The sequence below is a fragment of the Phymastichus coffea genome, unplaced genomic scaffold (genome assembly GCF_024137745.1).
Source record: "Phymastichus coffea isolate CEN01 unplaced genomic scaffold, Cenicafe_Pcof_1.1 PCOF00002, whole genome shotgun sequence".
Taxonomy (NCBI): domain Eukaryota; kingdom Metazoa; phylum Arthropoda; class Insecta; order Hymenoptera; family Eulophidae; genus Phymastichus; species Phymastichus coffea.
This window is the reverse complement of record NW_026706813.1, coordinates 7485656-7509884: the sequence shown is the minus strand read 5'-3', so window position 1 is coordinate 7509884 and position 24229 is coordinate 7485656. Positions and strand designations below refer to the sequence as shown.

At 37.6% G+C, this 24229-nt stretch overlaps 1 protein-coding gene across 8 annotated transcripts in view; it reads right to left on the bottom strand.

Moving 5' to 3' along the window:
• LOC131663753 (glutamate [NMDA] receptor subunit 1) overlaps positions 1 to 24229 on the bottom strand; it is a 1362975-nt gene that overhangs the window by 98696 nt on the left and 1240050 nt on the right. For all 8 annotated transcript variants that reach the window (XM_058934360.1, XM_058934403.1, XM_058934412.1 and 5 more), the window contains one exon: positions 13577 to 13749. In XM_058934360.1, coding sequence (XP_058790343.1) covers positions 13577 to 13749 — 173 coding nt within the window. The remainder of the gene's footprint in view (positions 1 to 13576; positions 13750 to 24229) is intronic.

Here is a 24229-nt window from a genome sequence, read left to right as displayed (position 1 = left end):
TTGATCGATAGCGGAGCTCAACTAAACATCATACAAAATAATAGTATTTCAAAACGAGACATAAATAGCAATGAACGGATACTGATCTCCGGAATAACCGACAAGTCTATCAAAACCCTAGGATCTACAAAGATATCAATACAAAATTCATACTTTGATTTCCATGTAGCCCCGGACACTTTCTCTATTCCATACGATGGAATTCTAGGAATAAACATTTTCTTAGACTACAAGGTGAGACTAGATGAAGGATACCTAGAAATCAATGGAAAAAAAATACTCGTAAAATCTACAAAAGATAAACATACAACTCCCACAATTACTACACTACAAGAAAAATCGATTGTTACTTCAAATCAAGAAGCCAACACTACAGAAGAAATTACAGGAAAATACGACATTACATCAAAAAATGAGGACATATCATTATATCAAGATCTAGAAAAAGTATTAACGACAGTAAACGAAATAAACACGCAAGAAAAAGAAAAAGCAGAGCAAGCACAAGAGGAATGCGACGAACAAACGTATCAAGCAAATTTAGCAAAATTCATGGAAAATATAAACGAAGCTCTCGAAAATAAAAAAGAGCAAACAGAAGAAGAATACATCATGGACAACTATTATACTTTTTGTTCGACATTAGAACAAAAAATAAAAATAGAGGACAATACAAAACAAAATATACAAATACAAGAAGCAGAATTATCAGGTAACGAAACTATAGATACACAAAAAGAAATACAAAGGGAAATCATATAAGAAAAAGCCCCAGAAATCAAGACACGAAAGAAAGACGAAACCTACTGATCGAGGCAGTAAAGCTAGATCACTTAACCCACAAAAAAAAACAAGCGATAGAGAACTTGATTATATCATTCGAAGACATATGCTGGCTAGAAGGAGACGAACTCGGCATGTGCAATATCGAAGAACACGAGATCAACTTAACAGACGAAAAGCCGGTATATATCAAACAATTTCCTTTGCCCTACACACTGAAACAAGTGGCATTGGACGAAACAAAAAAACTAATCGCAAACAAATTAGTTAGACCTTCAACAAGCGTATTTAATGCACCAGTATGGGTCGTTCCAAAAAAAGGACACACTAAAGAGGGAAAAAAAATGGAGATTAGTCATAGATTACAGAAAATTAAACGCTAAAACAATACCAGACCCTTACCTGATACCTAACATATTGGAAATCTTTGATTGTATAGGAAAAAACAAATTTTTTACAACTATTGACATGGTTTCTGGATTCCATTAAATAAAAATGAAAGGAGGAAATGAAATAAGCATACCTGGCTTAGGACGCTTCGAATTTAAAGTGCTACCTTTTGGATTAATCAACTCGCCAAGAATTTTTCAAAGAGCACTAACAACAGTACTCGGAGATTTAAGAGAAAAAGGCTTCTGCTATGTATACATCGATGACGTAATCATTGTAGCAAATACAGTAGAAGAACACAACGCAAGATTCAAGCTCATAGCACAAAAGCTAAGGGAAGCAGGATTCAAATTAGAAACCAGCAAATGTAAATTTTTTCAAAAAGAAGTAGAATTTCTAGGACATATCATAAATGAAGAAGGCGTAAAAACTGATCCAAAGAAAATCGAAACAATACAGAAATTTCCTATCCCTAAAACAGTTAAAAATATTAGAGAATTCTTGGAACTTACTAGCTATTACAGACTCTTTATAGACAACTTTTCAGATATAGCCAAACCATTAATACAGCTATTACAAAAAGACATAGAATTTGTCTGGAATACAGAGAGACACAAATCATTCGAAAACTTAAAGAAAGCTCTATGCTCTGCACCAATACTGCAATATCCAGACATGACAAAACCCTTCATAATAACAACAGACGCATGAAATTTCGCATTAGGGTGTGTACTCTCACAAGGCAAAATATGCGAGGACAAACCAATTGCAGTTGCATCAACAGTGCTAAAACCAGCAGAAAAAAGTACCACACATACGAATGCGAAGCACTAGGAATTGTATTCGCTGTGAAAACATTCAGAAATTACATATTATAACAGCGTGGTTACGGTAAGGCAAGAAATGTACGATGATTCACGCGATTAGCGCAAGGGCGCCAGGCACTGAGGGGAAGTGAGGGAGCAGTGCCTCTCCTTTAGATATGGCTAGCTCTAATATTGAAGAGCGGGAGCAGGTTCCTGTGAATTTACCTAGAGAAAATGGGATAAGGAACTGGGGATTGCATACAATTAAATGTCTATAATAAAAATTAAAGTAAATGATAAATATGAGATTTATTATAGATTGAACAAACAAATACTCGTTAATTAAACTAGGCAATTAATCGTGATGGTATTTGAACGAATAATAACACGATAATGAGCTTCGACTTACTCGTTTAATTCGACGGCTAATTAAATTAAATATTTCAAAATTGTAATTTTAGAACTTTGGCTCTCTTCGGCTTGACCGTACGATAGTCAAGCCAGGCATAGAGGAAAACAAAAGATTCTAATAACGCGAGGTCACTTACAATCGCTAATGATATAATTGATTCGCCGATAGTCAAATTTCCATTTAGAGTAAGATTTGAGTCACACACATGAATGATTGAAGCAATTTAATAAGCTTGAAATGACTGTTACCTTAATTGCTTACAAAGCTCTGATAATTCACTTACTGATACATGCTCGCTGATTAACACGGAACAAGACCTTTGACGGTAGGTGATTATTTAGGCAAAATAACGGCAAACAATGCATTGTGATCACTTATGATTGAATGAGGCACACTTTAGCCAATCAAAGACTGAATTTGCAATGCAATTTTGAATGCCGGAGAAAGCGTTATCTCGGCGCAGTATGATGAGCGCGGGTTTAGAACGTCCGGCGTTGACCGCAGCCTAGAACTCTCTCCCGAATTCCTTTTCTTCTCCGTCTTTGCTAGCATTGCCCCTCATCTCGTTGTACTTAGCTTCCGAGAGTGGGCTTGGTAATTGTTTGTGTGTACTTGGTAAGTGTGTTGTAAGTGTGGTGTGACGTCATATGGCCTTGACTCAGGGAAACATGAAATAAATACAAAATATGAAAATATCGTGTGACCTGTACTTTGTCAAATACGTCGCGAGAGCCAATATTACTCATTGCGCATGAGAGAGTCAGCAGCGGTCAATTAGCCTACCGCTGCCTGATCTTGTCCCATGTTACAATATATTGAAATAAATTCACAATTGTAAGTGACCACAAACCACTACTATCTTTCAAATCTGCCGACAATAACTCCAAAGTACAGAAATGGAGACTCAACTTACTGGATTACGACTATGATATTATCTACAAACCCGGGAAGATAAACACAAACGCAGACGCACCATCAAGAAACCCTGTAGAAAATACCATGGTAACAGTCGTAACCAGAGCGCAAAAAGCTAAAGAAACAGGAAAAATACAAACAACAGACATAAAAAATAACAATACAAAAATAAAAAGAACAATTAAGAAGAAAAGAAAACAAAAAACAAGCCCAAAGGAAAGAAAACAGAAGAAAACATTCAAGATTACCCACCAGAAATCACGACAAGCATAGCAGATCTAAAAAAACAGAAACATGTAGTCTTCACAAAAAAATCCATAGAGTCACGGAATGACAACGTTGCAATATTTGTAAACCAATCACGACAAATATTAGACAAAAAAATGGAACAATTTATAAAGTCAAAGAAAATCAATATCAATAAAGACCTTCGCAAAAATAAAATCGAAATTATAAAAATAAATTCAAAAAAATTATTTATTCTATGCATAGACTCAGGTCAATCAGCAATAACAATAAAACAAATTATCACTCACATCCTAGGAACCCTGAAAGAAATTATGGCACAACAAAAAGAAAATAGTCAGCATTTCAAAAGACCTACAGATAAACAATATTCCTTGGCAAGAAATAGAAGAAATAATCACAAAAACCTTTCAGAACTCAGGTATTAACAGAGTGATTTGCTTAAACTATATCGAATATATCGAAATCAAAGACCGAGATAGAATATTCAATCTGAACCACTCATCCGCCTTAGGAGGACACTCAGGAGTAAATAGAACATTAAGTCGCATCAAACACAAGTATTATTGGGAAAATTTAAAAACAGACATAGAACAAAGAATAAAAAATTGCGAAGACTGCCAGAGAAATAAATTAAAAAGAGTAAAGACAAAACAACCAATGGTTATAACGGAAACACCGTTTAAAACTTTCGACAAAATTGCTATGGATATAGTAGCTCCACTAAATATTACCAAAAATCAAAATAAATACATCCTCTCCATTCAACATTTATTATCAACATTTCTAATAGTGATACCTCTACCCGATCAAACTGCCGAATCAATCGCAGACGCGTTCATAAAAAAATTTATATGCGTTTTCAGTTCACCAAAAATCGTGCTCACAGACAGAGGGGCAAACTTTACAAGCAAACTCTTGAAATGCATAGCGCGCAGATTTAAATTCACGAAAATAGAAACAACAGCCTTTTCGCCACAATCAAACGGTTCATTAGAAAGAGCCCATCACCCATTGTGCGAATACTTAAAAAATTTTTCAACCAAAAAAATTGAATGGAACGAATTACTAGAACTAGCACAATTCCATTATAACACAAGCGTACACAGCGCCCACAGATTCACACCACATGAACTAGTTTTTGCTTATCCATCACGATTACCTTCAAGCGAAACTTTAAAAGCTTTAGAACAATTACCCACTTTCAATAATTACCTGTCACATTTAATCACAAATATGAAAGATATTGCAAATTTTGCAAGAGAAAACCTAATAACTACTAAGGAAAGATCAAAAAAGTATTATGATCGCTTCATAAACCCAACAGATTTCAAAATTGGAGAACAGGTCTGGCTCATAAAAGAACCTAAACCAGGCAAACTTGAAAAGAACCAAAACTTGGGACCATTTGAAATCTTCAAGGTTACAGACAAAAATAATGTCATCATAAATAAAGGTGGAAAAGCAAATACAGTCCATGCAAATAAATTAATTATGCATAAAAAGAAAATCTAACAATAATTTATGTTTTAGAACCATTCCAAAATGTATCAACAATTCTTAATACTAATTACAATTATCAAAACAACATCAGCCATCATCGGATACGACTGCGGGACAACAACGCCAAACATCACGACGTACTCCCTAGTAGACACGGGAGAATGCGACTTTCACAACATTCCTGTAAATAAATCGAATAGAATTAATACAAACCGCGGAATTCCGCGAAATTTCCGTATTACAATGTAAAATAAAAATACATAGAACTGTCTCCACATGCGGAATATTCGGGCACTTAATACCCACACCAACTGGAGAACAGGAATACATTTACGAAATAAGCCATGAACAATGTAAATTTACCCATGAAACGGGAACTTTTGTATATGACAATATTCATAAAATTGTTGATCTAAAAATAAACGCAACCACTTCAAAAAGTATCGATTTCGCAGGTAGCGCAGAAGGAAACTCCTGCTATGGAGCAGCCTACGCTGATAGCTTCGGATCATGGAATAAGGTATTTGTTCATGGCTTTATCAAAATAACACTAATACAAAATAGAGCTAAAGTAAACCTAGATAACGATAAATTAAGACTAAACACAGGGACCGTATGCAAGTTCTCTGACAAAACATGTATAGACATGGAAGCGGGCTATACCTTCTGGGATATTTTATCAGGAGGAGAATGCTTCAAAAACGAATTCAATGTGCTATTTAAAGGCATGACAACGAAATATTCTAGTGACTACGATCACGAAATAATTTACGCATTAAATTCTAGCGAAATAACATTTGCTCTAAGCGCCAGAAACAAAATACAACGAGAACTTGTAAGAACGGAACACCCGAAACTATTTATTTTAGAAAAAGACAATTATATAAACGCATATCAACTAGGAAACGACTTAGTAGGCACAAGAAGCAACGTAAACCTAGACCTATTTACATACGTCAATTCAAAATTCGTATACGTTGAAAAACATTTAAGGAGTCAATTGAACAAATTATATTTGAATCTAATAACAGAAAGATGCGAAGTTGAAAGAAAGGTAATACAAAATGCCCTATCCATTGCCACCCTCTCCCCCGACGAATTTGCATACGACATCATGAAAAAACCGGGATACATCGCAAGAATTGCAGGAGAAGTAGTACACTTAATAAAGTGTTTACCAAAAATAGTAAAAATAGTTAAATTAGAAGAATGTTACAACGAACTCCCAGTAACTTCGGGAAACGAAACATGGTTCCTGACACCAAAAACACACATCCTCAAAAAGAAAGGGGAACAGATAAACTGCAACGCACTCGTCCCAACGTACTACAAGCTCGAAGAAGAATGGGTAAGACTCACACCCAAACCTCAACCATGCGCAGCACCAAATACACTGAGACCTAACACAAAAATAGGATGGAACTTCAAATCAATAAATTCATTAGCAACAAGTGGAGTATATTCTCAAGATGAACTAGACGAACTACAACAACAAATAATGTTCCCTATGGAGAGAACATCAATACTCAATGACATAGCAAGAGAGATAACGGGAGACGTGACAACAAGTGGAAGCATCTTCTCAGAAAATGCTATAAAAAACATTGCAGTCAGCACCTGGAATATGATCATAGACAAAATGATCACTTGCGGATCAATCTCTTCAGTTATGATTATGATATTGATCTTAATAAACACAATAAAATTAATAATAGATACAATAATTAGAGGATATACACTACACGCAATCTACGGTTGGTCGCTCCACCTACTCGGAGTCATCTTCAGCTTTATTACACACCTCCTCATCAAACTTGAGAAACCAAGCGAAGACAGAACAGACAACGACAAAGAAAAACACATGGAACTGCAAGAAATCAAGATTATCCCTACAATACCTATCTCGACACCTAGACACACAACGCCACCTCCTCTACCAAACAGACCACCTTTTATCCTCAATAATCAAACCACTCTTTCAACTAAAAATTAACATTTGTTTTCACTAGAGTTAAACTAATACAAACATGACACTCCTCAAATGTAGCCTAATTTTAAGCGGGTAGGGAAGCGAAATATTCGCTATAGGTCTAAGACAGAGAAATTCAATTTTTATATTTATAAAACACAAACAATCTTTTTATATTTATTGAGTACAAATTGTAAAAGCAAGAAAAACGGGAATAATAACTTGTCATACATACTAGATACAGTTACAATCATACCGATGTGATATACTTGGCCCGATAAAAACCTTATAATCATCGTCGAATACTTCCATATAAACTCTACGAAACCCGTTACAATATGCACGCAATTCATAAAAAAACATATCACGAAGACCCCAAGTGTCCTCGTCCGGTCCATACTCCCCAAGGTAGTAGGAAGTACGTGTCAGCCGGTCACATTGCCTTAGAGCCCGGATAACAGTCCAATCCTGAAACTAACAACAAGAAAATAAAATAAAACCAACAATCAAGCAAGAATCTGAAAACGGAAACACCTCCCTCTATCCTACGATAGTTCCTCGTTCCAGGCTTCGGCGCAACGGGCATAGGCAGGCCCTCCCTCCTGGCACGCCTGACAGCACAAGTATACTTCCAGTCTTCAAACTAAAGGAAAGAAAAACCAAAATTATATATACATTATAGACACCTATATACAGCATTTACATACACATATACATATTGTAAATAAGCAAAATACTTACGCAAACCATCGAACAACGTTTTCTCGGGAAACCGTACATGTTAAATTCTATATTCTCGTCACAAGCGCAGAGAACACTTTGTAAACTTTCGAAGCGACGCAGCCTTTATATATCAAATAATTTGTACACCTTGCAGAAAAATGATCCCACCGACGCAATCAAATTCCAAAACTTCCGAAACTCAGAAATGCACATAATAAAATAATCTTTTCCACCGAAAACCAACCATTGCAATCAATACATATTAATTGCAATATCTTATGCCCCGAGGTGTTACGTCTCAAGACGTATCTTTATTCATTTACACTCTTTAAAAAGTGCAATTCCGAATTTCGTAAAATCAAAACTATGTACACGTCCACCAGAAAACTATACGGCAGCAAAACACAAAGACCATACTCAGCATTACACAACGCACATTGAACTCGAAAGGACAATTACCCAACTACACAGAAACATCAGCGATTAATTAAGCACAAATCTATGTATATAAGACGAACCACCTGTAAAGAGTCAGTCATTATTGTTACTCCGTACACGTCAGTTCGACAATTGACGAATAAACTTTACGTATCGACGCTACAGTCACGTGCAAGCCTGTTCGACAATTTGGCTAACTATTCAATTACTACTTGTCAAACTATACTATTTGATCTTAATAAATACGCGATCCATTAAAAGTGAGAACGTGCAACTTCATTATTCAACCTAACTAAATACCGAGATCTACAATACTAAAAGTACTCCAGAGACTGTAAGTACAACAAAATAATAAACCACATTCATTTCTATCCATATATCATATATTACTCATTATTTGTGAGCCTCAACCAGCCATTTGTATCATATTGGTACGTTTCGCACATTCGCTATTCGTAGTTTATGCACGAGACGTAACAATTTTAAGAGGCGATTTTTCTTGGAAAAACGATTTATATTAAAAAATTCGTTATCCTCTACTTGATTTTTTAAGTCACTAATTTTCAATTTCGAGCGAGCCATTTTGCGACAAAACCTGTACAAAGTTTATGCGAATATCAAAAATAGCATTGTAGGGGCTACCAAGCGAAAAAGGAGCCGTTTTCGCTAGTATAAATTCGCTCGTCGCTGCGACAAGAGAACTGAGAATCCTACCTTGCCTAGCAGCGCGAGCATTAATTGAAATAAAGACTCAGCTATTTCCTGAGACTGATTTTCATTATTAAGTGATTCGCCTGCTATTCCTTTCCTACACGATAATCTAAGTGCTCAACTCATAAGACTCTCTCTCTCTCTTATGAAAAAAAAGCAGCCTTAGACTATCTCCTCTCCAAAATTAATATTACCTAGAAATGAAATTGAGTATTCGATGCGGCGCTGTCAGGCTTTCCCTCGATAGACGCGACAGTGCTCAATTGTATATTAAACGGCTCATGGAAGCTGTGAACTACGTGGATAACACTGTATTCGCTATTCGTTGACTGTAGCAATATCAAAACTCAAAGAACTTTCGAGTGCGAGTGTTAATTCTAGTAATTTTGATCATTGTAATATTAGTAATATGAAGCTATTCCTCAATTCACAATGCTATCCGTACGGAAATCTCAATTTGAATATCAATCAAAATCAGTATGCTGTTCTCTAGGATATGTATACTAATTTTCAAATCGCTTACTATGGTTAAGAAAACGAGCCGTTACTCAATGAAAAAGATTTCATTAATAAAGTACCGCTAATAGTTATAGACTGCTCCAAACAAAATGAAACATTAAAAAGCGCACCAGCCGATGTTCGCCTAGAATTTGAAACTCGGACCGATTTTCCTGAAGATAGTGCGGCTTACTGCTTAATATTACACGATCGTATTGTGCAATATAATCCAATTAGTGGTGATGTTAAAAAATTAGTTTAAAATTAACAAGACATTATGTAATCAATGTAAATAATGCTTTTCAATAAAGAAAATAAAATATATACATTGTTGGAATTTAATACAAACTACCTATAATCTGTAATTCGGTGGGGGGGGGGGGGGGGTATAGTGACTATGACGCCCTCTACTTTCAAATGGTGAGATATAGGCTTTATATAGAACAAACACGTGCATCACCCTCATAACGGCTTTGGTATCTCGTAGAGTTTACATTAACTTATTCATCTTTTTAAAGGGATTTCCTATGAGATATTCAAGGCTTCCAAGGTTCAAACGAGTCTTTTGTATGTAGAGAACTCGCCTATTCATAATTTTCCAACTGTGCATTTCTTTGAACCATCGCATCATCGGTTTAAACTTCCTATCATATGTCGTAAAGTTAATAAATTTTTGAAATGTTTCATCATGGTATACGAGTATTATGGAGATCCGAAATTATACCATATAAAATTTTACCACGTGTACCAAACAATCATTTACATAATTCTAGAAATATTTATGTAAAAGGATTGTACAAGAAACAATGGTTACAAAAAAAATTATCTAGATAGTAAGTATAAAAATTATTTTTTGTCAGAATTTAAAATCATTATTAATTAAAAACTTTTTTTTTCCTTTTATAGAAAAATTTTAGATCTTGAAAGCGACATGAGATATTCACTATGGAGAAAATTACTTTTGCCATTAAAAACGTTGTGTTCATTACGATAATCGAGCTAACTTTGTATGTGCCGTTACAAATGTACAAAAATTGTTTACATGGATTAAAGATAGACAGAAGCAATCTGAACTCGAAGATATCGATGAAGTTGACAGTAATACATATAAAAATTCATCTAAATATTTCGAAATAGCTTGTCCACTACTGAAAGTAAAGATTATATACAGACTGTTCTATATTCAATGTATAATAGTACAATAAATTAATAATTAAATAAAAAAGTTTTAATTAATTAACTAATTAATATTCGAATAAAATTAATAGTTTTGGCATCCAATGAATATTCTATTTTTATTATTTTTAATACGTTTGTATAAATTAGATGTTATTTCTACTAATATACTATTTGTATTTAGTCTATCATTTGAAAAAATATGTATTTACATTTATACTCAAAGTTGCAAAAATTTCTTTGATTAAAGTCTGTTTCAATATCTTTTTTAATTGTTGTGAAAGCTTTATAGATTGCCGTAATCTTAACTATTGGTTTTCTATTTTGTTCTTTTTTAATTTTAATATTATTTGATAGTTTTTTAGTTAGTGTTCTTAAATTGTATTTACGTTGTCTTCAATCATGTAACTTATTACAATTGTATCTTTATTGGTATTTATATGTAACTTTTTAGTTTACAAAGTTTTATCCTTGGTCTATAACGGGGTTCCTGCTCAGCTTCGCTCGAGCGGGACACGCTATATAAAAGTAACCGCGGAAAAGTAGATGAGTGACTCTCCAGAACAGCTCGGTACTCCTGCACCGGGTGTCGTGGGTCCAGCAGCTCAGTTGCCTCCTTTTCTGTCAGAAAGCTTGGCCCGCGGAGAGTGTCGTAGACTACGCGTGAAGATGCGCGACGTCCAAGAAGAGAGATTCGCGCGTGTACAGTCGCATACACAATTACAGTCCAAGGAACAGGGAGTCAGCGGGCAATAAGCACTCGAATATGATTAAACGCGGATGCGTGTAAATTTTAATTAGCAACAAAGGAATACATATTATCAAAACGATCGATATAAACAAAGTTAATCGCAACGCAACAAACTCGCAATAGCTTGACAGTGAAGCGAACGGAACTGCGCACGCGCTACGCGGTTAAGGTCGCGCAAGCACTCGCTCTGTTGTGAGCTGTGCACAATGGCGACAGCGAACCGGCGCGCACCGTTCGAACGAGGAGGCGACAGCACTTAACCTCGTCGAAGCAGGTAGCAGCAAAATCGCCTCGCAGGAGCCGGGTGTTCACGAACGGCAGACCGCACTTATTCGGTTCAAGTACGACGAATATACAAAAGCGACAGCACACTCGCGGAGAGAGAGAACATGCCGGTATCAACTGTGGCCGCGGCGCGACGTGTACAAAAGAAAAAGGCGAGCGTAAACGCGCGGCTTAGTTAACGCAAAAAAAGGGAGAGAGCGGTATAGAGAGAGAAGACAAGCGCTAGACCTGGTACTTACAGTATCGCCGCTTGCACGCTTAATCTAACCCGCGGACCAAGAGCGTTAAGTAGCGGACTCGCTTCTGTTGCGTATTCGCTCTTGTCGTCGATGAATTGGCGATGACGCTTCTCCCCTGATAGGAGCGGTGCTGATCGTCCGTAGTAGGCCTCTGCTTCAGCCCCGCTGTAGCGATATTCTCTGCTACCTTCTAACGCTAGTTCTTCGCGAAGAAAAGCCGGAAAACTTGTGGCGACTCGTGCGAGGAGTCTTAGCCGGTCGTTGATTGAAAGCCAACTGTATCAATTTTCGAAACTCTCTCTCTCTCCTCGCAAGGAAGCGTCTCTCCGCGAGGTCCGCGCCGCGAGTCGATATCGATTATCGTACGCCAGTCGCGTCGCTTACCAGTTCGCTGACGTCCGTAATGCTGTAACTATTCAAACGATATGATAATTTATAATGTTTATTAAATATATTAGTTACTGGCTTCTTGGGGAGAGAGAGACATAACGAATATACAAGCGATTCGTTATAGGTCAAATAATGGACTACAACGTTTTCAAGATTACTACTATCATTATTATTTATTTTTTAACTATAAATTTTTCTACGCTTTTTGCAGTAGGTTTAGACATTATGGCAACCTTAGCATATGAATTTTTGAATGGTGTTGTAATTTTATTTTGTTTTTCTTTCAATATTAAATTATTTAATAAATGATTTTTTTATTTCATTATATATTTCTTTTAATAAATTGTTTTCTATTTTAAGAGCTCGCAATTCTTCAAAATTTTCATATGTTGTCGTTTTCATGATTTGGCCATTTTATGTTTGTTTTTCGTGTATGATTTCATTTAATATTTCCTGTTTTATCTGCTCTGTACTTACAAGTTTGAGGTGAGCGCTAGGTTAGGATGGTCTTGGCAGATCACGAATGAATTGTTTATGAATTTGATGGGGCTTCCTGCTTTGTATTTGGACACTCATTCACTAGTATGATAGGAATTTTCACATACTAAGCAAACTACTGCACTAACTTTGGTGGATGGATCACATTTATAATATTTATCTAGAGAAGAGTCAGGCGGCTTCGAACCGCACGACGTCATGATGACGAATAGATATTCAAATGAAAAAAAGGATTGAAAGGGTTAAAACATTGCTAGGAAAAATTTAAGGCATTGTTTATGGTCAAAAATATGAAAAAAATGTGGTGTTTATTTTTTTGAGCATGTTTCACCAATGGTAAAAATCTAAACAAATTCTCATATACTTGTGAAGTTTAGAAAACAATATAATTTTTTTTTGGCATTACGTCTACCTCTATTTAACAAATATCGAATTAAAGAAATGTCTAAAAACTAAAATATAATAAATATAAATAATAAAATATATATAATAAACTCTAAAATTTGAATTTCGCCCTAAAATTGTTTTAAATGATGCCGTTTTGTCTGTTTTAAAAAACACTACAATTTGAAACAAAAAATGTTCTAGGCTGAAAGTTGACTAATATCATTAAAAAAAAAATAGACGAGCCTCACAATGGCTCATATGGGTTTAAAAGTTTGAAAATTTGGGAACCTTAATTATTTTTCATGTCGAAAAAGATGATTTATCCTTATCAAAATCGCTAAGGGTAGTTTCGACCATCTTATCTAGCTGAACCCTTTTTAGTAATCCTACTATGTTAAAATGGGATATCTTGTATAATATAAATGTAATATTAATTCTTGAAATATAGGAACTTACTTTCGTGAAAATCTAAAATTGCAAGCGTTACAGCATCGGTCCAAGGTGATCGCTTTTGCATTCCAATACCGTAACCAGATCTTCCGAAAAGTTCTCCAGCTGTTACTAACTCACAATCTTGAGCTGCTTCGAACTCCAGTCGTGAACTATCCCAAATAAAAGCCATTAGTTTTCTGTAATTAATTTTAATACTCATTTCCATTACTGATATATATTTTGAAGATCTACATAGTTCAGATCACAAGAATAATATTATATCCAATTTTAAAGTTTATTTAATGTTAATTTAACGTAATTACTTTCATTATTATCAATGCATTTACGTTCAACAAAATGTTGGTTCAGAATTATTATTTTCATGTTATCAACATTCTAAGCTTATTGTGCAAACGTTTATTTCCTATTGGCCTTGATTATTGGTTACACATTATTGTTATATCTCAAGATGATATAGCATGAAATCGATATTACAAAGTCACGTTGCAATGCAAGATCAAACCGCACAGAATACACATCAAGAAATAAACAGAGAACGTAGACGACCATCAAAAAGGAAAATGGAGTGTATCCATACTATCATTTGACATTAACACGAAATTTAGAGAAATTTAGCGAAAAAGATATACGCTGATCAGTTTTCCGACCAGGAACTATCTGTGAAAATGATGATGATCGGAAAATCTGCAGAATTCTGGTAACTCGTGACGATATCACGAGTCGGCCAAATACATACACGGACACACATACTCTTCCAACACTCGTGAAAAGCTATAGAAAATAAAAAAATACAACGGGAAAAGAACTAAGGCAACCTGACATCCGCGCACATACACACTGAAGACGTTGAGGTGAGAAAAGCCGCAACAACTCAGGAAATAATATCTAAAGATAAGTAACCAGCAATCAGCTGTTGGCGGTTGCTCTATGATCACAGGGAAAGCTCTGTTTTTCACGCATACACACACATACACTAAAACGTGATTGGAAAGAAAACAAAGCATGCGAGACCGACGATATAAGAGCAAGATAAAGCTACGGTAATAGAGTCAGTACGGTAAACACGGATTTCTAGAAAGCTTAAAACTATGCATCCAATGATACCACATTAAGCTTATCCTACATCAGCTAATAAAATTAAGAACGATACCATAGCTAATATAGAATTTAAATACATTGGTAAATCAGATGCTTAAGCAAAATGACCAACATATATAAAGCGGAATTGAATCATTTATATACTTACATACGAGGGTCGTTCAATAAGTCCACGACTTCTCAAAAAATAGTGATATCGTAACCTATTTTACACTGTAACAGAGTTCCATTTAGTATGAATATGTATACAAAGTTTCAACTCAGCACGTTGGTTTGAAAATTTTTTACAGTGATTTGAATTTAATTTTTCATTATATAAATAAAATCATGCAAAAGAAATGAGTTTTGTGTGTTTATTAAATATTATTTTGTATGGGGAAAATCAATCAAAGACACTGAAGAATATCTTAGGAAATATTATGGAGACTTTCTCCATCGCATTACATGGTTCAAAAATGGTTTACTGGTTATCATTGTGGTCGTAAGAGCACAAGTAATGCTGAGTGTCTTAGCCATCCAAAAGAGGTGACTACTTAAGACACAATCGATGAAGTTCATGATATTGTACTCGCCGAACATCGATTGAAAGTGCGTGAAATTATCGAGGTTTCTAATATTTCAGTAATATGCACATGGAGCATTTTACATGAATGTTTGGGTGTGAAAAAGTTGTATGCAAGATGTGTACCATGCTTGCTCACAGTTGATAACAAACAATCTCGTGTAGTTGCGTCTGAACAATGTTTATGCATGTTTCAGTGTAATTCAAAGGCTACGTTACCGTTGATGAAATATGGATCACACTCTCGTATGTTTCTTCAATTCACCTTCAAAGCAATCGTTCACAACTTTTTTGAAAGACTGCAGTGCATCAGCGCACTTTAAACACCAAATAGGGCCATTTTTTCTGAGATAATCAAACTTGCAGAAAGTTAGATATAGCTTATTCAAAAATCGAGAAAGTGTAGAGTATAAAAATATCGCAGACAGAATTTTAGATGAGAAAGCTTGGTATCGAGTAATTGATAATAATTCTAGCATTGGTAAAAGCAGCTACTTATTCTGTAACTAACGCCATGAAATAAAAATCTAAATTCGGTATGGCACTCAAGAAAAGAAAAACATAATAACTCAAATCAAGAAGACACAAAATATATAAAAAATTAATATACATGAAAATCATAATCAAAGCTGCTAATTTTAAATAGCCAAAAAATAAATGTGATCCAACGATTATCGGCACAAAAGCTAGTATCAAAACTCCGAGAATTTTGTCAATTTCGAAAAAAATAGTCCGCAGCCCAAATCTATCCGCCAATCCCGGACCTATCACTGTAACCTGTGCACCCGAATTCAACAGCGTAGATAGTTCTTCCTGTTCATATTAACGGTGAGAAAGAATCTTTTTTCTACTAGCGCGATGGGCCCTGTTATCGTCTGCGTCCTAATTCATGGATCGATTACCCGAGCTTGCCTGGGTCCTTCTCTCCATCAAAACGGAAAGCGTTTCCTCCATCCTCACATGGTCAGTCGGATCGCTCATCATCTTTCCCCCTTGCATATCTAATCTCTCTCGCTTTTGATTGTCCGAGAGCGGCTGGGAGCCTGGTGGCGATGACTCGGTCACGCATTCAACCTGGGCTCAATCGGACAATCATCTCTCTATTATTTTGTTGAAGAAGAACCGGAAGCTTGGTGGCGACGTCTTGGCCACGCTCTCAATTGGTACTCGGTCGGATAATTCCATTACGTTGGACTTCTCACCTTCAATCGTGCGATATTCCTCTTCTCTGACGAATTCCAACGATTTACTTTATTTTTATTTCTTCTACTACCTTGAAAATTTCACTGTCGTTGATATCAGCCATTCCTAACTGTTCATAGCGACGCGAGAATCTATCTCAAAACTCCTCCGCTTTAGCATCTACTACCTCCGACTGCGTGCTTTCGATTACACGTATTCGTTCACATGTCACACCGTCCTCACTAGAGCCGCGAGGCTCGGTTACGAGTACTAGCTTCTCCAGATCCAGCCAGCACCGCGCGAACCACCTTGCTTCGGTATATTTTGCTTGCTTGCAATACTCACCTAAGCAAACTTAAATAGGGGTTGCCGAGCGAATGCCGACTTCCTGCGATTTTCTCTGCTGTATGATATTACTCGCACACGTTGGACAGTTCTGAAACGTGAACCTTAGCATTCCACAAACCTCACAGTTGCTCGTCGCACCCAAACACGCATTCGCATAGTGGCCGAGTTGCTTAAGCTGATAATATGTGGGAGGCGGCCTGCTCCCCTCACGACTACCGCGGCTCAGACACTGACAGCTCCTATGCCATCATTCTCCGCACGAGTAATAGTTACAGTCTACCTTGCTCGTCTCGCCGCGTCGAAGTAACCAGTACTTCATTCTCCGACACGTCGCTATTCTTACATTTTGACCGCTACCTGCATCGTCGGCAACCAGTTCTCTCCACCGGTGTTACCTCCGCATTCTACTAAATCTCTATAAACCATGTCGGGAATGAGCATGCTATCGACCGCTGGAGGCGGCCGCCATCTCTTTTCTCGTTCGCGTTGGCGCTCGACTTCGCAGCCCACCCGCTTCAGTTTTTGTAAGGTGAAGAACGATTTCCTGTATAAAACCCTCGCAAAGATGAGGTCCAAGCTTTTCTTACAAATCGATACCTGCTTCTTTTCCAAAAGAGGCCTATTGAAACGGTGAACAATCGATTGAAACGCGGTTAGATAATCGCTTAACATTTCTTTTTCTGCCTGCGTCCGCAACCGCAGACCCTGGTACAGGTCAGCTCTCTTTAGACGTTTCCGAAATTTCTCGTTGAAATCTGCAAAGAATTCTTTCAGAGTTTGCCAACTGTAGTCGTTATTCCTGTACCAAAGGGCAGTTTTTCTCGTGAGCACGATTTCCATCGGGTCTAGTATTTCTTCGTCCTCTAAATTATAAAAATTTTGTCCGTGTCTGCTCCCCCTTCACTCGAGAACTTCAGCAACCATGCGCGAAAAGCGCTTACCGCGTCTGCCGATTTATCGCCGATATAATGTAGGTTTTGATACCTGCTTGAGCGCGCATGGTTCTTTAGGCACTTTCGCCTGTGACCCGTCGACCTCGCAGTGCCCTGAATCTGATGACTCACCCTAACTCTGACTGTCATCCCCTTCACTCACCGAGGCATACCTTAACCTAATTCTCGTACTTGCTCTTTCCTCAAGACGGTATGGATATCTCCTACGCGGCCCTCAAACTTCACAGCACAATTTTATCACCCGTAATCCCCCAACACGTCTCGAGATTATTCTTCTCAATTCTTCATCAGCTCCCCTGATTTGCGAGAGACGACCGGTGTACTGGTCCTTCTCCTCGACTGTCCAAGGGTTTGCACTACGGTGGCACCGCTCTCCTCATCAGAGAAAATCATGCCAATGCGTGAGGGTCGTCTTCTCGCTGTCGATGCAATGCCGAACGGAGCGACCGTTCATCCAGCGATCGCCTACGCAGTGCCCGAATCGCCTTCAATTTCTCATTTTGCAACCTGTCTCACTCATCTGATTGTATATTCAGCGCGGCCTCTTCGACGCGATACATATTATTCACATTTTCGAATAAAACCACTCGCATCTTCTTACGCATTACTAAGCCGGGCAAATTCGCGAAAGTGTTCCAAGTTCGACTATAACCGTTGGATTCTGCCTCGAGACCATGAAACGCTACCTCCTTGTGTGGTGCTCACTCTTTTTTTATGCCGACGACAGTCGTCGACTCGCCACTCACCGCATTGTGCGAATCGCCCCATCTATCCAGCGTATTTAGTTCGGATCTGCTTTCTCGCGCTGTAATCGGTTGCAATCGCTCTTTTATCGCTGCAGCGCGCTGTCGCCTGGGAATTGACGTAATTTTGGTTTAACTATCTGCTCATCAGTCGCTTATCTCGCTCCTATTGATGTGCGAGTCCATTTTTTTTTTCCATTATTATAACGACTAATTTGACAAGATGCTTGACGCGATTATGCGTATCGAGCAAAGGCCAGGCGCGCTTGTTTTCATGCAAATGCACGAACAGAAACCTACGAGCCTTACAGGAAGTCTGGTGAGTATGGTGCTAATTAAACGCACCAAACCCGGTTGCCCGTGTCCTGTCGTTCACAGAAAGAGAGAGAGAGAGAGAGAAAAAGAGAGAGAGAGAACCTATTTTCTATCGGCGAGCCCGGTTAGCTGTCGCTACTTCCTCCTGGATGTAGTCTCTCTCGCTATCAGTACTATAGCTGCAATGAGGTGATGGCCACTGCTTTCATAGATGCGGCCCTCTTCAACTCTCCTGATTTGAAAGCGTTTATCGTTGATGTCACCAATTATATCTACCCTTGCTCGCTTCTCTCGCGGTACACTCTCTTCTTCCCCACTCTCTCGGTCTCACACATCCGAGGGCCGTCGTCTTCGCACAGATATGCGGATCATGCCCGACGACACTATCTGTCTTGCTTTCTTTCTCTCTACCTTGCCTCTATAACAGCTCTATCCTGGTCTCAACCATGTTGCCCCGTTCACCAATGCCGATCAGAAACAAAGCCCAACAAAGCTACATCGAACATGGGTACTCAGTTCTAGCAACTAACGCACCCGATGAAGCAGCGATGTAGTGGAAAGGCACGCGGACGAGAGAGAGGCAAACAGAGCGAAAGATATCACCGATCGCTTCATCTGTCACAAGATAACATTAAAAGTATAGAAATAACTTAACATTATAAATGTTACAATGATCAAAGCAGCTAGTAGAAGCGCTTCCATCATTTTTTCGTTGAGTTTGAAAGGTTATAATAATGAAACGAGTTTTTCCATTTGATTTGATGTCTTCAAACTCATAAAATGCTTCCATGTTCGAGGTAATTTCGGATACTTGTATATCTCCCAAGTGCGATAATTCATTGTGATTGCTCTATCACGACTAATTTGATTAAGTAATTGGATTTTATTCTCTATTAGTTGCTACTACACATGGAATTAATTATTCAATTTTATTCGAAATAATTTTAATTTTTTCATAAGTAATTACTCCTTGTAAATTGGTAGGTACAGTTATGACAGCATTCAAATTATTTCTCGACATTGTAATAATAAGCTCATGTTTGACATTAACTACGATTTTTCGATAATCCTCAGCAAGTCCTAGCAGCAGACTAAGGGATATAGTGACATTGAAATAACCATCATCATTTGTAAACGCTACTTCTTTGTCACTAGTCCAACCAGCACTTTCGGCAATCAAACTTCGACTTGGATTGAGTGTTAACAGTTCTTTATGTGACTCGTCAAGCTGACAGTTTTTGCGTTATCTAATTTAATAGCATTTATTTTGTTTCGTATCTCTTTGGACAAATGACATATGCATTATTGACCAAATTAGTTTTAACTGCAACATTTCCATTTTCTTGAGTTAATCTGCCTCAAATACGAATCATACTGCGAGATCAAAGTATAGATAAATCCTAATGTTGAATTGAGATATGGACTTCATCATTATTATTAAAACGTGTTAATCAATAAGGTTGATGTGCATGAACTTCGTAATGAGCTGTTGACTCATCGAAAGCGACGACTGAATGAATATTTAGAATTTCGTACATTTTGTTGTAAACAGCACACTAATAAGTACGATACATTTCCGCCAGGTGATGTATATAAGAATACTTTTAGTCCTAGACTTTTCAGGAAATATTCTGGTGTATGAGCGCTGTTGTAGCTTGCGGTCGACTGATTACTGACTGACAGTCCGGTTTATTAATATAACTTCGTCTAATTTTGCTATTATATAGGATTCCCATTACGATATTGCTTTGAAATGAACACGTACCGTTATGACTTCTCCTCGAAAATTAACTAGATTTCCGGCTTGATCAATAACACGTATTTCTAAATAACCAAAATTCCTTATTTACGGCGACTAAGAAATAAATTATGCGTGAAGATGATGCAACGATTTTATATACAGGTATTATTGCTGGAAAAAATTCATGTATAGTACATAGTTTACGTTCATTTATATAAGAACCTGTAGTAATATTACACTCTACACGTGAAGCGTTTACTTTGAATATAGTTACAGGTAAATCAAAGCTATGAGTTTCGTTTGCAGAAAACTCACTTATAATATAGGTTAAAATTAAATCCTTAGAATCTTACCGTTTGTAATTTATTTTATAACCACACTGAATAATACTACGTAGAGTACTATTGTTTGGTTTTAACGTAAATGGCATTCCATTAAGCGTTTGCGTTTCTTGAAGGAAACTCGTACTATCTTCTATCTCATAGCTACCTGGCTAATGGCAATGCTTAATTATAATATTAGCAGACATGAGACTACTCATCATACTCCGTATGAACTCATGTTCGCAAAAGTTACTAGAGTGCCATTAGCAACTCCTCCAGAACCGGAAGATCTTTTGCCTACATACGTATGCGGACTATATGTCACAATTAATTAACCGTTAAATGCTTTGCACCAAATTGCTCGTAAAAAAATTACGCTTGCAAAAATTAAGTCAAAATATTATTATGATAAAAAAATAAATCCGAAAGAAATCAAGGTAAACGATTATGTTTGGCTTTTAAGTGGCTCCGAAACAAAAAAAATTGAAGATCAAAACTCAGGTCCGTATCTAGTATTAGAAGTAGGGCTGAACGGAAATTTACGAATTAAGATTGGCAAAAACTGCAGCAAAATTGTACATACCAACCGCTTACACATATCACATACCTCACGCATATCTCATATTACACATAAGGCCAATGGAATAGTCGTTTTGCAAAATTTAATAGACGGTTACACCAATATTATGTTCTGAATAAGATCTATTAAGGAATAACTTAAATTTGCTGTTCACACATGATGAGTCTTCTAATTTGCCTACTGATCTTGGGAGTTGTCACCAAGGCGACGTTATACATTGCTTATAGTTGCGCACAGAAGTTCGCAATTATTACATTTTTTTCTTTAGTGGATATTGCAGACTATGAATTGCTACCACCAATCGCCGACTCTACGCGAATCGAAGTAACACTATTATAACTCAATAAATACACGTCGGTTCGAGTGCGTTATTGTAAAATAGAAATAGATAGAGACGCTAAGAGATGTAGTTATAATAATCATAATATGGAAGTTGTATTAGGAAGAATAAAATTTTTACGCGAAACATCGAGAGATGAATGCAAAAGAATGCACGTACACAGATTAATATCTCTAGGAGATCGCCTCTTTTAATACTTAATAGTTCAGTGGTACACGCTACAACTTTCACAGAATCAGACGGTAGCACGGGTGGATGCAGTAACGCGGACTATTATAATGACCCGTATGGCGAATTTCAAGACGTTTTTGTGACAGGTTATGTTAAAATTTCGTTGCAGGAACACTGGGAATCGGTATCGTTAGACAATAATAAAATTACGTTATCAACAGTTACGGTTTTCAAATTCAGTAATGATAAATGCGTCCATAGCATTCTAGGTTACGCTTTTTGGGGTCCAATTCTCATGCACGGGTGCCAAGAATATAAGTTCACAGAACTTTACACTGGATACGTAGAAAAAGTTATGGAACAGGGTAGCGAAAGGCGACCACTATACGTGTTAGATACACAAGGAGTGTTCTTCGCATTTAAAGATCTAGGAGTATTACCTAAATGCTGGTTTGTCTTAACCAGAACAGAACATCCGAGGATTTTTTTCTTGGACGATGAAAACAGACATACCTTTCCGGCAATAAAAGATAAAAATATTAAAAACATCGAATTATTTGCATATTTTAATGCAAAGATACCTTTTTTTGAAAAACACGTAAGAAAAAGCTTACAAAAGTTATATTATGACGTGTTATTTCAACAGTGTGAGTTAGAAAAGAAAGTTATAATGAATGCACTAAATATCGCGACAGTTAGTCCGGATTTATTAGCCTATTATTTAATGAACGGACCAGGCTATATGAGCCCACTTGCAGGCGAGGGCATTCACATAATTAAATGCTTTCCTGTAGACGTGCGCACAAAAAACTCTTCATCGTGATATCAGGAATTGCCTGTAGAACGCGATAGAAGACCTATGTTTGTAACACCGCGCATGTACATATTAAAATTTTTCGGTATAGAGACAGCTTGTGACGAGACAGTACCGGTAATGTTTAAAGTATGTAACAAAACTCGATCCTTTGTTACCAATTCTTTTGCGGGGTAAGTGAGGCACTTTCGCTCATGACAATTGAGAGAGAAGAACGAGGGGAGGTTGATAAATAAATTATACACAGACAAGAATCAAATCTCACTTACAACCTATTATTATTAATAATTATTCACACAGAACATACGCGCGCATAACATAATCTAAATTACCGACCAACAAACTACAAATCGAACAATAAACTACTTAAGATAATCACAAATGAACATTTCGCATTTTATCCTAATACCAAATCGCATACTTAACCTATTACAAACTTACTTAAAACTACGCGAACTAATACCGGGTAAATTGCCCGGCACGTGGGCGCCTGGACAATTCACCGGTCGCAACTTACGTCACTATGAGTTAAACCTAGAGCGAACCTTCAGATAGCCGGCACGTGAGTGCCAGGCTATCTCTTTCCACGCGCACCGGTCGTCGCATCAACAGAGAGAGAGAGAGAGAGAGTGTAGAGAGAAAAAAAGAAAAGGAAGGCTTGACCTTTATTCTCCTGTTCCTCGCAACGTCGGGAATCCTGAGCGATGTGGTGCCGCAGGAAGTACCGGGTGTCGTCGCTGGTCAGATCGTCGCTAACCGCTGTCGCTGACCAGGTATCCGTAGGCGACGTTGACTCTCTTGGCAGGTGGGCTGGCTGCAGTTGCTGGCAAAGCCGTTGCCGGAAGGGTTGATCTTCCTTCCTCCCGGCTATCCTAAACTGCTCTCTCTGCTGGGCTCGGACTTCCGCACTCTCGTAGGACTAGGCTTAGACTCCCTCACTCTAATAGGGCTCGGCTGCGACTCTCCTCACGCACTAATTCTTGCGCGCATCTTGCAGTCGCTCAGCGGCGCTTGCTCCTCTCCCTACCTTGACCTATTAGTTAGGCGGCACGCGACGCGTCGCTTATCGGTCACGCGTTACGCGCCTGCCAATCCCGGCATAGGCCTAATACTCTCTCTCTCTCTCTCTCTTTCTCACTCTCTCTCCGCGCTCTTCAACTTTTCTTGCGCTCAACTGCGCTGGCTCGTCCTTGGCGCTGAAACAAAAGGCCAAGTGTTAGACGCATACTTAAATGCGCCCAACGTTGGCCACCACGCCTAACCGAGTGGGGGAGGGAGAAACGCGGACGAGAGACCGGCACGCGGCCTGCTCTCGTCACAAGTAGAAAGTGGGTGATTTAAAATCTTACCAACACTGACCTATTTTTGTGACGGAACACGAGTTTTAAAGCCACAAACAATACAAACGTGGGAATATTTAGCACCCATCGATATAACAAACAGCGGAATTTATAGTTTGTCGGATATTGAAAAATTAAAAAGTTAC